This window comes from Aureobasidium namibiae (assembly GCF_000721765.1).
Source record: "Aureobasidium namibiae CBS 147.97 unplaced genomic scaffold scaffold_30, whole genome shotgun sequence".
Taxonomy (NCBI): Eukaryota; Fungi; Ascomycota; class Dothideomycetes; order Dothideales; family Saccotheciaceae; genus Aureobasidium; species Aureobasidium namibiae.
In genome coordinates, this window is record NW_013581179.1 from 47,284 (window position 1) to 60,350 (window position 13,067).

General features: G+C 51.1%; 5 protein-coding genes across 5 annotated transcripts in view; 2 read left to right on the forward strand and 3 right to left on the reverse strand.

Annotated features, from left to right (window-relative positions):
* Window positions 1-1,213: 1,213 nt before the first annotated feature.
* On the reverse strand, window positions 1,214-2,182 carry M436DRAFT_76973 (uncharacterized protein; the record flags this gene model as incomplete). The annotated part of the gene is made up of 3 exons (XM_013567095.1): window positions 1,214-1,710; window positions 1,770-1,952; window positions 2,014-2,182. 3 exons carry the CDS (start codon window positions 2,180-2,182, stop codon window positions 1,214-1,216), a joined length of 849 nt encoding a protein of 282 aa, XP_013422549.1.
* A 1,075-nt stretch (window positions 2,183-3,257) lies between these two features.
* Window positions 3,258-5,543, reverse strand: M436DRAFT_76974 (uncharacterized protein; the record flags this gene model as incomplete). Its single annotated transcript, XM_013567096.1, has 2 exons — window positions 3,258-5,362; window positions 5,447-5,543. The coding sequence occupies 2 exons, from the start codon at window positions 5,541-5,543 to the stop codon at window positions 3,258-3,260; spliced, it is 2,202 nt and encodes a 733-aa protein (XP_013422550.1).
* A 212-nt stretch (window positions 5,544-5,755) lies between these two features.
* Window positions 5,756-9,217, forward strand: M436DRAFT_58669 (TGF beta receptor associated protein-like protein 1; the record flags this gene model as incomplete). Its single annotated transcript, XM_013567066.1, has 2 exons — window positions 5,756-5,873; window positions 5,928-9,217. 2 exons carry the CDS (start codon window positions 5,756-5,758, stop codon window positions 9,215-9,217), a joined length of 3,408 nt encoding a protein of 1,135 aa, XP_013422520.1.
* Window positions 9,218-9,766: 549 nt separating this feature from the next.
* M436DRAFT_68209 (uncharacterized protein) lies at window positions 9,767-10,996 on the reverse strand (the record flags this gene model as incomplete). The annotated part of the gene is made up of 2 exons (XM_013567072.1): window positions 9,767-10,239; window positions 10,357-10,996. The coding sequence occupies 2 exons, from the start codon at window positions 10,994-10,996 to the stop codon at window positions 9,767-9,769; spliced, it is 1,113 nt and encodes a 370-aa protein (XP_013422526.1).
* Window positions 10,997-11,574: 578 nt separating this feature from the next.
* Window positions 11,575-13,067, forward strand: part of M436DRAFT_76976 (uncharacterized protein) — a gene marked incomplete at both ends in the record, with an annotated part of 1,933 nt that continues 440 nt past the window's right edge. Inside the window, 2 exons of the mRNA XM_013567097.1 lie at window positions 11,575-11,950; window positions 12,870-12,910. Coding sequence (XP_013422551.1) covers window positions 11,575-11,950; window positions 12,870-12,910 — 417 coding nt within the window. The remainder of the gene's footprint in view (window positions 11,951-12,869; window positions 12,911-13,067) is intronic.

Below are 13,067 nucleotides of genomic sequence, written 5' to 3' on the forward strand. Positions count from 1 at the left end.
CCAAGAGTCGAAAGAAATGGATCGTTGAAAAGTAATCTCAACCCCAATTCCTTGACTTCCTCCATGCCCTTTCTGCCAGATCCTTCGAGTACATCTTCTTCACCGCTGACCTCGCATACCAATGGACTAGATCCCATCACGCCACCTCTACGCCTTCTCTGAGCAGGCACAGGAGTACACAGTCCACCTATACCACTACCCACCAGCGAACTCGGTTCTAGTGATGCCGAGGCATCCTTTCTGACCGAGAAAACAAACACAGGCGAAGGAATCTGAGTAGGCGACGATGTAAACGAACAGCGTTTTCCCGGTGGCGCTTTCCAATCTGGTTTTGGCGGCGAGGGCAGCTTGGGAGTTGCAGAAGCTTTGCGTGGTGAAGGTTTTAGAGGTTGGGTTGCTTGAGATGGTGCAGAGTTCAGAACAGTGTAGGCGTTGCGCCCAGGAGGAGTGAGGTGGGAAGGCTTTGGTGTAGCAGATGTCTTCCGCGCTGAGGGTGACTTTGGCGTCACAGAGGCTTTGCGTGGCTGATTGGGAGAGAGATGGGAAGGGGTTGGCGTAGCAGAGAATTTGCGCTGTGGAGTTTGTTGTGGTGAGGGCCGCTTTAGTGAAGGAGTTGGTTTGGTTGCAGCGGAGGGTTTACGTGCTGGAGCGGTAGATGGCTGTCTGGTCTTGGGCGGTGGCGTTGCAGAAGAAGCTGGATGCAAGGTTCCAGGCAATCGACTTGGTGTAGAGGTGGCAGGAGTTAATTGATCTTTGATGGCTGGTGGTTTGCGATTTGTGGATCTGCTGGGTTGATCGTTCTTGTTGGCTTTCGAGTATGACATTATTGTAGTTCTGTAGGAGTTGTTGTGTGCTTTGGTGGTAATTGATGGTGAAATTATAAGGGTGTGACTGTTGCTTTTGAAGTTTCGAGGCTTTGATGGAGGAAAAGACAGATAGTAAGGACGCTAGATCGAGACATTTGCATGTCTGAGCACATGTCTCGAGCACTGTTGTGTTGTTTGGTATCTTTGTGGAGCAGCAAGACATCTTGCAAAAGAGAAGAAAGTGAACCATGTCTCAAAATCGCAAAACACACCCGATTTCACCACACAGAGGAGGAAGAAGAAGAGGAAAAGTGAAGGAAGAATGGAAAATCTTTACGTAGTACATATACATCATTACTTATCTCATACACATCATCTTTCCCTCTTTCACACACAGACAAGCACATCTAAGCGTGCTTGGAGTGCTCGCCATCCTTCTTGGAGAAGACCTTGCCGCTCAAGTCCAAAACAGGAAGAGGGCAGGGGATACCGACAGCAGCGCAAGCGGTCAAAATGGCGAGGTACCATCCACTGATCAAACCCAACCAACCGAATCCACCTCCGATCTTGAGCAGCGTACCCACATGTTCAAGTGCAGCAAGAGGGTCAGCAGCAGTTTCAATGTGAGGGACAGCAAAGTCGGCGGCAGCGATGAATGAAAACATCATCACCAGGCCGAAGAAAGTGGCAACGAAGAAGGCGTTGACGCGGAAAGTGGCGACGAGGAATGTGAAAGACACAAGGACCATGGTGATATTGTGGAATCCTTGCGAGGCGTTCCACTCGGCTCCGGCATTGCTGCCGACTTTCGAGAAAGCCGAGAGTTGGTTGTAGAAGGGATCCTGGGCGTAGGCGAGGGAGCCCCAGTGGCATCCGTAGATGATGAAGACGGCCATTGGGAAGGCTGTTACAATGTTAGATCACTGGCGTGATGATAATTCGATGGATGAGGACAAAACGTACTGTTACCAAGGACGAACTCGGCGATACCGGCAAGGTTCATGGCGATGGCGCCGAGGAAGTAGTAGTCACCATTCAAGCCGATAAGACTGGTTGGTGCGACGGCACCCCGCAGACCGCAAAGAGTAAAGATGGTGGATGTGTAGGGGATCAAGAAGCCAAGAAGACCGAGTAGGGTAGGGTTGGCTGTGATAGTTGTTAGAAACGAATCTGCAGAGGCACATCTCGGATGCGGAGGTAGACATACCAAATCTCTTGGAGAAGTCTCCACGCCTGGGCCCTTCAGGCTGGAAGAACAATCTCTCGTATTGCTCGGGGGTGAGGGCAACAGTCATTTGACGACTCAAAGGAGCGCCGTTGCCACTGCCACTGTCTCGGTCCTCGGTGAGGGTGTGGTCGATCTTCTCGTGAGACATGATTGGTCGTGTATGAATTGGTATGGATATGGGAGAGGAAGCAGACTGCAAGTAGTAGGTATGAGTAAGGCCACGATGTACGGAGGGATGAGTAAGGAGGATCCACGCCCTACTTATATACGACCGGTTCCTCTTCCGAAGGCCTCCTCTGCCTAGTAGACGATAGTGTCCCAATTCACTCTCCGCAAACCCCAGAACGTCGGAAACCCAATCCCCAGATCATCGGTCGCATCCCCACATGGGGAGATCTTCACGTCAAATTACCCCAGAGGTGAGGCGCTAAAGCAAGAGATGGCGTGGTGAACGGGCAGGAAACGTAAAGCCGCGGCTTGCATGATGCATCAGGGGGAAGATGCTGTGTACGAAGGTACGAGTCTACGAGACACGATGGCCGAGACTCGATCTGCATGTCACTGACAACCTGAGTTACCTGACGATCTAACTTGTCACTCTGAATGTCACTCCACGAGGATCCATATCGAGTTTCATGTCCAATGGACAAGTAATTGCTGTTGTTGATATCATATCTGTATCATCTCTTGGTATTGCTCAGTATTAACGAGTTGCTTTTTCCCCCCAAAGAGTCGACATCGGAGACCCCTCACGGCTGCGGTCAACGAAACATCGGTCGTAGCTAGCTTCCCAGCACAGCGGCTCGTAGAAGACCAACCCAAAACGGCAGGTGTTCGAGCAAGTCGTTGCGTGAAGGAAGCGGTGCCGAGGCATGTAAGACTTTAACCGAGGTGAAGTTTGGTATCCCCGCATCCACAAGGCAACCGTTCTGGTCTTGATCTCTCTTGAAAAGTCTTGGAGCATCTTGTTTCCGACGCCTCCGAAAGTGTGTTATGAGAACGAAAGAGGAGTGTGACAAGTTGACGCGTGGATTGGCTGAAGAGGTGGCGTCAGAAACCGTGCGGCTGGACTTCGACAGGCTCTCCGCGGTGAGAATGTCTCCAGGTGAAAGCTTTGCAACGCCATTAAAGCCCTCGGAAAGCTTGGGAAAGCTTGGAGGTAAGTGTTGTGACTTGTCCAAAGGGTTGAATGGGAGACGAAGTATACTTTTGATTCCAATTCTTTACGTGTCTCCGAAACCGGGTTGTTCCCATTTCGCACCTGATCCTCCAGAACCTCCTTGCGCCGCAGCTACTTTTGCGCCAGCTATTGCGGCGTTACCAGCGGCAACAGTATGAGCCAGATGTGGTGTATCGCTGCTTCCGCCCATCCAGAACAACATAACAAAGACCAGAAGATGGAGCCCTGTAACCCAGACGGCAAACATATTTCTGCTCGTCCTTGTTGCAAGGACAAGCCTGGACGCTTGCAATACTGCTCTCTCTGGTAGTGACAGTCTTTGGAAGGCACGGCTGGTTTCCTTGCTTCTAAAAGCGGCAAAGGGAGATATTGAGTTTTCGTAGGCGGACTTGTAGCGAGCATCGGTGCCTGAGTTGCCACGATCGATTGTGATGGTACTCGGATTTGTGGACGAATAGCCAGAGGTGGCACCGCCCTTTGTGTTGTAGCTGTTGACGTATCTGCTCTTCTCATACAGGGACAGATTGTCTTTTTGCAGGCTGGCAATCTCGGAGCGCAAAGAAGAGACCAGAGTGTACTGCTCCTGCAGATTCGTCTCGAGCTCTCTGATCTTGGCCTTGAAGCGATCACGTTGAGCAGTGACCATTGGCAGGATGCCAGCGTTAGGGGCTTCAAGGCGTAACGAATCCAGTCCCCTGGGTGAAGAGGTGCCGGTGTCAAAGCCAGAAATGATGGAAGACGTGGGAGAAGTGTTCGCTCCACGACGAATGGAAGCGGCGTACGAGGACTTTGGGTAGCGAGACGTGTATGTGCCTGCTACAGACATGGCCGAGGGGTCGAAAGCGTTGGTGGCTTCGTTCTGAGCTTGCAGCAGATCCTCCTCGAGTGTTTGAGTGAGGTTGCGCGACTTCTCCAACTCCATGTTCGTGCTGGACAGGTCTTCTTGCAGCGTCTCAAGACGAGACTGGAGATCGTTGTGCGAGACACGGAGGATGGTCAGCTCGTTGGAGAGCTTTTTGTTGCGAGCAAGCAGCAGCTTCTCCAGAGACTCGCCCTTCTCAGTAATGGGAGGAGCATCTGTCTCGCGGTCCGAGTCATCTGCATCACCCGTTGCAAACTCGATTGACTTGAGCATGTCCAACTCTTGCTTGACCTCGTCATAGTCGCTGCATTTGTCCAGCTTGCGTTTGATACTTTCACGGTCCTGCTTCAGGGATTCCAGCTCCCGTTCCAGTGATCTGACACTTGAGTCGCACTTTGTCTTTAACGAGTCCTTCTCGTAGCGTTGTGCATCGAGCTTTCGTAGCAATTGAGAGTTTTCAGAGCGTAGGCGGAGGAACGCAGGGTCGTCTTCGACCGAGACGGCGGTTTGAGATGAGCTCTGGTTTGAGGTCGACTGGGCGAGGTCAAGGCGAAGCTGCTCGTTGCGACCTTCCAGCTCAGATAGACGGAGGTTTGCCTTTTCGAGTTCCTGGTTGACCAGATCGAGCTCCTGCTGCGATGCGCCGTGTAGAGTGTTTGATGTATCGTCTTCGGCTTTGCCTAGACGTTGAGCGACATCGTAGCTGGCCTTGAGCTCCTTCAGCAGGCGGTCTTGATTCTCGACCTTTTCTTCCAAGCTCTTCTCCCGTGCGTCCCAATTGTCTTGCTTCTCTTTCAGGACAGCGTTCCATGATGCCTCAACTTCCTTGATCTTTGTATCTTGACTCGACTGTGAGGACTGTCTGGTGGAGCGCTCTTGTTCCAGCTGAGACTCGGCTTCCTCTAGTTGTGCTGTCAATTTGGTGACAGTTGACTGCAAGTGTTTGTTCTCGGACTCTAGCTTGGGGACGACTTCTTGAGCGGTGACAAAAGAGTCAATCGAGGCTTCGAGCAGTGGGTACGGATCGGGGGCTTCGGACAGGGGCGAGTAGATCTGGAGGAAGGCTGACTGAGTCGACTTTGACTGGTTGGAGATGAGGTCGATGAAGGACTGGTACGACTTGAGCAGCGCTTTGATCTCGCCAAGTTTGGCGGCGTCTTCGAGTTTGCGGAAGTCTTTGGTCTTTTGAGCAAGCTCCTTGCGTTGTACCAAAGTATCTCGCTGGTGGGTGACAAGATCCGAGGCGGCTGTGTCGAGGGTCGAGATGAGGGAGCTTAGATCGACGCCTAGCCAGATATAAGTAAGTGAGACAAAGAGAGCAAAGGGCAAACACAGAATGGACTTTGATCAAAAGAAAGAGAGGTGCGTACTCCGCCATGAAGCGATTGCTTGCTGGAACTTGTTCTCCTTGTCGTGATGATCCACGGCGCCCTGGACGGCGTGCGGCTCTGCTGCTTCACTTGGCATTTTGACTGCCCTCATTCAACACAGCGCATGTGATTGGAGTCAACAAGGGCAAGAGATAGGTTATTGACGGAGCAATGTCCTTGTCTGTTGACCGAGTGGGCAGGAGCATCCAAGGGTTACGTGGAGATTCTTGGCGCTTTGACATGTGAGAATGACGCCCGCTGCGACACCTTGATCACTGCGCTGTAGATGAGACAGAGTCATGAGGAAGCATGGAGACTGCAGCTGATGATGGCGCATATGTGTTGCGCGACTTGATGCGCAATGCCCCATTGTCGCCAGACGGAGAGGAAGAGCACGATGTGCACATAACCTGCGTGGATGCCTGGGGTGAGTCGCGACTTCCGCATGCGCCGCTCCTGCCAATTCTCTGACCTTAAGCAGATGGCAACCTGTATATCGGAACGTCGGCAGGAGAGATTCTCCATTTTGTCTCGATCCCGTCGCCCGACTCGGACCAGCCTACCTACATCCTTGCTTCCCGTCTACAACCCGAACACTCGACCAAGCAATCCGACTCGTCGCCAATCGTTGAGCAGATTCTACTATTACCCTCGGTTGGGAAGGCATGCGTCTTGTGCCATGGTACTTTGACATTCTACACACTGCCCGAGCTCAGTCCAGCGTTCGGCGGAAAGATCAAGCAGAGTGATTGCACATGGGTTGGAGGGCTGGACCGTGATTTGGATGGCCAGGAGCTGGATCCTGCTGATGGCTGCATTATTGTCATCTGCTTGAGGCAGAAGTTGCGTGTCATCCGCATCATGGACCAAGGCTCTCCCCGTAAGATCAGGGATATTGAGCTGGGCAATTGTTTGGATATACAACGCCGCGCTGATCTCGCTTGTGTTGCTGATGGTACATCTTACGCCTTGCTGGACATTGTCAACCAACGCAAGATTGACCTCTTCCCCATCTCGTCTTTGCCTGACGTGCATTCGGGTCGCCAGAGTCCAGTCCAGGGCACACCTACGAGGCAACGCTCCGCTTCGCCCACCCTCTCAGCCACCAGCCCTGTCCGCAGACCTGATCTTCGTGTGCGGGACCGAGTCGTCACTTCTCCTCAGACGCCTGGTCGTCAGACTCCAGATCGTCTCCACCCCAACGACTCTCCCTCAGCATGGCCGCATCGTGCTGCTTCCCGTCAGACTCTTTCCCCCAGCCCGACGAGACCGCTTGCTAGTCCCTCTTTGGACCTCGATGGCAAAATCCTTCCTCCTACGCCACAAGTCGAACAGCCACCGTTCGTGCCTCCAATATCACACTCTCCACTGAGACCTCATATCTCCACCCCCACTCCGAACGAGTTCCTCTTGACGACCGGTACTTCTGTTGATGACCCTGCTGTGGGCATGTTTGTCAATCTCGACGGCGATGTTGTCCGGGGTACCATTCAGTTCGAGAGCTACCCAGATTCCATCGTTGTCGACAGTCAAGCCTCGGATCCTTCCATGCCACGGATGCCTGGAGATATGTCTCAAGAGGGTTTTGTGCTAGCTGTTGTACGTCGTGAGAAGAATGGCGTCGTCGAAAAGATTGTCGAGTATCAACGCTGGGATGTTGATCCTTCGGACAATCAGTATTATAAAGATTACCTCATCCTGCCAGACTCTGACATGTCTAAAGCTCAGATGGCGTTACGCGAGGTCACTACTGCGACAACTCTCAGTCTTCCCTCTGTTGGTAAAGCACTCAGTCTGCGCCGTCTCTACCTTCATCAAACGACACCCGAAGAGATTGCGTCTGATGAGAAACGCGACAACGATGAAGACAAGCTCATCGACCGGTTCTCAAGTGTCCAGACTAGAGTCTTGGTATTTGCCAGCGACTGTATCTGGTGGGTGGTCCGTAACCCTCTCGTCGTGCAACTCGAAACTCGGTTGAGTGCCGCTATCGATTCTTCGGCCGATGTGTTCGCTGTACATCGTAGCCAAGTTCAAGCAGTAATCAACAGTATACGTGGCAGAGAAGCCACTAACGAGTTCGAGTTCTTCGGTTTCAACTATGTTCGGCAACAAGCTTCGCTCCTGCTGCTGATTGATCTCATTCTCAAAACCAATCAGGGCGTCGTTGCTTCTGAGACTGACAAACGCTCAACGCATGACGCTCTTGTAGAGGGAGAAATAGACCCTCGCATCATCCTTTCCATCATCCCGGTCCTGTCAGACGAGGTAGTCGAAGGTCAACAAGGCCTCTGGATACCGGGTGGTCTCAAAAATGCCATTGAACAATTCAAAGCACAATACCATGCAGCTTCTATCAACCAAGATCCACAAGGTCCGTATGGAGACAATTTGCTACAAGTCTTGAAGCGCTACCTGCAATCCTGGCGGAAGAAGAAAGGCTTTGGCAGTATCGCAGATGAGAAGCAGGTCTTCCATACCGTTGACGCTGCGTTACTATCTCTACTCCTAATGCTCGACAGCAACACATTCCCGGGACCGGCGATATCCGGGTCGATACGTTCCGAGCTCAACGATGTCGTCGATCAAGGTGTAGAATGCTTCGACCGTGCAGTTGAACTTCTTGAACAGCACAAACGTCTCTATGTCCTTTCTCGACTATATCAAAGTCGACGTATGGTTGGTCAAGTCCTATCAACTTGGCGGCGTATACTCGAATCTTCAGAAGACGTAGGCGGTGAACTGATCGACGGAGAATTGGACGTACGGAAATATGTCACCAGAATCAAGGATGTCGAACTGGTCAAGGACTACGGCACTTGGCTCGCCAATCGCAACCCCGCCCTCGGCGTTCAAATCTTTGCAGATGAGAATGCAAGAGTGAAGTTTACGACTGCCGAAGCCGTTGACTTACTAAAGGAGCGTGCGCCAACTGCAGTCAAAGACTACTTGGAACACCTTGTCTTCGGCAAGAACCAAAATCAATATGCCAACGACCTTATCTACTTCTACCTCGATACCGTTACCGAAGCCATCTCTGATCCATCGACATCTGCCGGCGACATACTCCTTACGAGCTACCACACCTATCGAGCTCTGTCTCCTCCGAAGCCGACGTATAGCCAATTCATTCATGACAACAGTCTTCCGGACACATGGTGGCAGAACAGACTTCGACTCCTCCAGCTTATTGGCGGCTCTTCAGTTTATGACGTTGAAGCCTTGAGCAATAGACTGGATGCGTACTCAGGAGTGCTTGTCCCTGAGATGATAGTCCTTGCAGCGCGAAGAGATGAGCATCAGAAAGCTCTCAAATTGCTTGTTCACGGACTAGCAGATTTCGACACAGCAGTACGATATTGCCTCCTCGGCGGTAGCAGTATATTCCACCCTGCCACCTCGGCCTCAACACTCCCCTCACCTTCAAAAGAGGAACAAGAAACACTCTTCTCTCATCTCCTCCACTGTTACTTCGATCTTGAAGACCATGAACAGCAACTAGAAAGAGTTGCCGAGCTTCTCGAAAAGTTCGGAAGTTGGTTTGATGTTGCACAAGTGCTGCCTCTGATTCCTCCGTCATGGCCACTCGAGCACTTTGGCGCATTCATCGCTAGCGCGCTAGGAAGACTTGTGTCTGAGAGAAACGAGACCGTCATAGCCAGGGCACTTGCTGGCGCCCAAAACCTCAGAATTGCGGTTGATGTGGTGGAGAAGATCGAAAAGGAGGGAGCTGTTTGGGAGAGTGTCAAGAAAGATAGCGGCGTTGCTTAGAGCATGGTCAACTTCTTTCCGATACCTACATTGTCAAACTGCCCGTTATCCACAATCGATCCTCTCTCGCCCAATGAGCCGCGTACTGTGGTCCGACCACAACCCTGGAGTTCAGTGAGAACGTGAAGGTGTTGGTGCAGTGTTTACTCCTATCTTAGGTAGTCATGAGGCCCTCGGCGCCGAAGACCGAGAGGTTGCCGGTGCGCCGTAGACCTGGCCGATTCAAGTGCGGAGAGAGACTGTTGTATAGTAGAGATGTACATGGGACAGATCATACGTTAAAGCGCAGACGTCTACAGGACAAATAAGGTGCAGTCTCACATGAGGCAAGCCTTGAATGAGAGAAATTCGAGTTTAGCTATAGATATCGGTACACGGGAGTCAAAAGAACCATGACGTATTGGCACATGTCGAGAGGCAAAGAAAAGAGATATTGCAGGAAAAAAAATTTGATTGATAGAGTGACAGCAAAGGACTTAGCTGTCTCGAACATTCGCATCGACCAGCGACAATTGCAAAACATCAGCAAACGACAAAGCGAAATCAAACTTACAGTTGACCACTCTGCCTGAGTCCCTCATACCAAGCCATGCGCTCAGGAGAAATGAACCAAGCAAAGTAATCCATACCAAATCCAGCATTGTACCTAGCCATATCCTCAGCCTGCAGCAAACGATCAGGAACATGTTGAGGAGCAGTAGCGACAAGTCTTTGGAGGTGGGCAACAGTGTAATCCTGCATCCAAGTCAGCAAACCATTTTCTCTGAGGATTTCCATGCGGTCGGGGTGGACAGAGTTGACCCAGCGGGTTTGAAGTGCGAGAGAGGTATTTTGAAGCCAGTTTCTGAGTTCGGGAAGAGTGTGGAGAAGGGGATCAGTATCGATGTGTGTTCTGTTTGCGAGTTGTTGTTCCAATTGTTGTCTGAGTTCAGTGTATCTGTGGTAGAGGTGGCTCATTTGGACGTGAGGAGTTTCGAGGGCGAAAGAGTGTTGCAAGGGCAGAGGCATCGTGGAAACGATAGCTTGGAGGTGTGCAGGGAGATGGGCGTACATTTGTTAGATGTCGAGTGGCAGTGGGCCCATCGAGGGTATCTCAATCGGTGCGGGGGGTGGTGCCATGAGATAGTTCCATTGATCACTGACGACGACCTCGAGGTGATGGCGCTGAAGGTGATCATTGGGGGCCTCATTGATGAATCTTTGGACTTCGACGGAGAGAGGACCGAGTGGTTGTGGCCAAGGCTCATCGGCGCGACGGGCTGCAATTGGTGGTTGCATTGATTGTTGGAGGAGCCAAGGATTATTATCAGTCGGAGAATTGTGGTGGAGACCAATGCTGGTCAATTCAGGTCCATCAATATCCATTGGGTGATCATCTTGAACTGGATTTCCAGCATTAGCGTTACCTAAATGGTCAACATTGTCAGCAGATCGAACAGAGAGAGGAGCAGGAGGAGCGTGAGGGGTCTCGGGTGCAGTCTCGACAGTAGGAGGGGGTGGTGGAGGAACAACAGGGGCGGGAGGAGGAGGAGGGGGATTAGCGATCATGAAAGCGGCAGCAGCGGCGGCAGCCTGTTGGTGATTGTCTGTCCAGGTCTGAGCATATGCATCTGCGATACTTCGAGGAGCAAGGCCCTCAAGTCTATCAAGTTCGGCACTCTGTTGTTCTCTTGTCATCTCCATTACAGCATCCCTAGCGACACCTAGTCTGATCAATTCAGCCTCAAGTCCGACGTTGCGCGTCCAGGTCTCCATGCCCTTTTGTTTTTTGGGAGGCATGATTTTGTTGTATATGAATGTCCTGTTTGTGGTTTTGAGATTGTTCAGATAGTGTTGTTTCTTTCCTGTAGATTGGTGTGTCGAGTATCGGTCATGGGACTTGCATGCTCTTGTGTTTTATAGCAACTTACGAGCCGATTGATCATGTATGTGCCAGATTGTATGTCCATTGTTCGAGAATAATCACTCGAGGGGGGTCAAAGGACATCAAAGAGGTCGGACAATCGAATTGTCGTCTAGTTTAGTTGTTGGAAGACCCGCTCAAAGAACCGCTCATGATGAACTAAGTTGGTGAAAGAATGTCGCACACAGGAGCTGATGCGATGCTATCATCTAACCGTCCAACAAAGCCAGAAATTCTGATTGACAAAGAAAGTGCGAAACACAGCGCCCTTTCCGTTCTTGTAGTCCATCCACTATTTGGGCCTTGCATGAGGATTTCTTTGTCCCCATGTTCAAGCAATCTCTTTCGAAGTTCTTTGTCAGCTCTGGTGATGCGTAGAGTTTATAAGGTCGAAGTCTCCATATTCTACGCGAGTCCGAGCAAAACTACAAAATAGAAGTCCTGGTGACAAAAGATGAGTTTCCACAGCACAAATTCCCCCATCGGCGCTGGCACGCCTGACGTTCCCTCTACGCCTAATGTCCCTTCACCATCTGATTTACCATCGACTCCCGTTGTACCATCTTCACCTTCCGTCACTGGTTCTTCTATCACCCAGGAAGAAGCAATTGCTCTTCTCACACCCGAAGGTCTGAGTCGACGAGAATACAACCTCTTCAAGCGAAAGAGGAAAGCCGCAATCAAAGAAGCTATGCAGGATGCTCAGGCTGCAAAAACTATGGGCATTACCACTGAAGATGAAGCAGCTGACCCCAACCTTCCAGCAGGATACATGCGAGGCGAATTTGGTCGTCAAGCTCGCAAATTGACCAAGAGTCATGATAAACACGGTATGTTAAGTCCCGGTACTCACGGAGTAATCAAGCCTTCGAAGGTCTGGCATTATCAGTACAAGAGGTGTTTTAAGGTTGCTCAAGACTTTGCGAAGCGCAAGGCGCAGGCAGAGGCGAAGAAGCGCGGCGGTATCCGTATTGTTGGATAGTTTTGAGGCGCGTTCTCATCTTTGCTGCCACATGAGGCACCTGCAGCAGAGTAGCTTATGAGTAATCAACTGTATGACTTCAAGATTGACAAAAACTAGCAGGTCTGTGTTGATGGCATCTCTCAAATTCAAATCACTTCCTCCATTCGCTTTTCCACATCGTGACTATGACCCCTTCTGTACCTCATATCAGATCTGTATAGTAGAGACATGTTCAACTCCTGTGGCCTACTGTACTGTGGAATACACCCCTGCTGGGCTTCATCGACTTGTGGGTCTTCTTCGTGAACGAATCATGACTCTCCAAACATCGATGATTTGTGACAGAACGCTTGCAGAACATCAGAAAGTGATGTAGGATGCTCATTCCTCCGTTCGAGAGGTCCAGTCGAGGCTAGTCGCCGTCGACTTTTCCGTTTGCGTTCCCAAAAGGGAATAGACCACGACTGGCGCTCTCACAACAACCACAACCTTGAGCGCTGTGTTTACACGCACTCCTCTTTCTCCACCACTCTTCACCACAACATTCACGCGTATGCCACTCATCATCAAACATCTACGCATCTCCCACGTTCATCCAAGGATCATCAATCAAGCGCTCTCCACGCTGCACCCAAGACTCTACCAAGATACGACAAGCGCAGATCTCTCAGAAACAGTCAGAAGTATGTATACGCGTGTTTCACACTCTTCCACATATACTCACATGTGATCGGCAATGTTCACCACTGGCATCTACATCAACGAGAAGGATCTTGACACCAAAGCTCCCACCAACAAGACTGCCCCCAAGAAGACCGACCCTCCAGTCAGCACCGCTGCCACCAAGACCAAGAAAACCATGACTACTCCTTCCACCTCCAGCGACGCCAAGGACAACAAGGACAACAAGGACAACAAGGACAACAAGGACAACAAGGACAACAAGGACAACAAGGACAACAAGGACAACAAGGACAACAAGG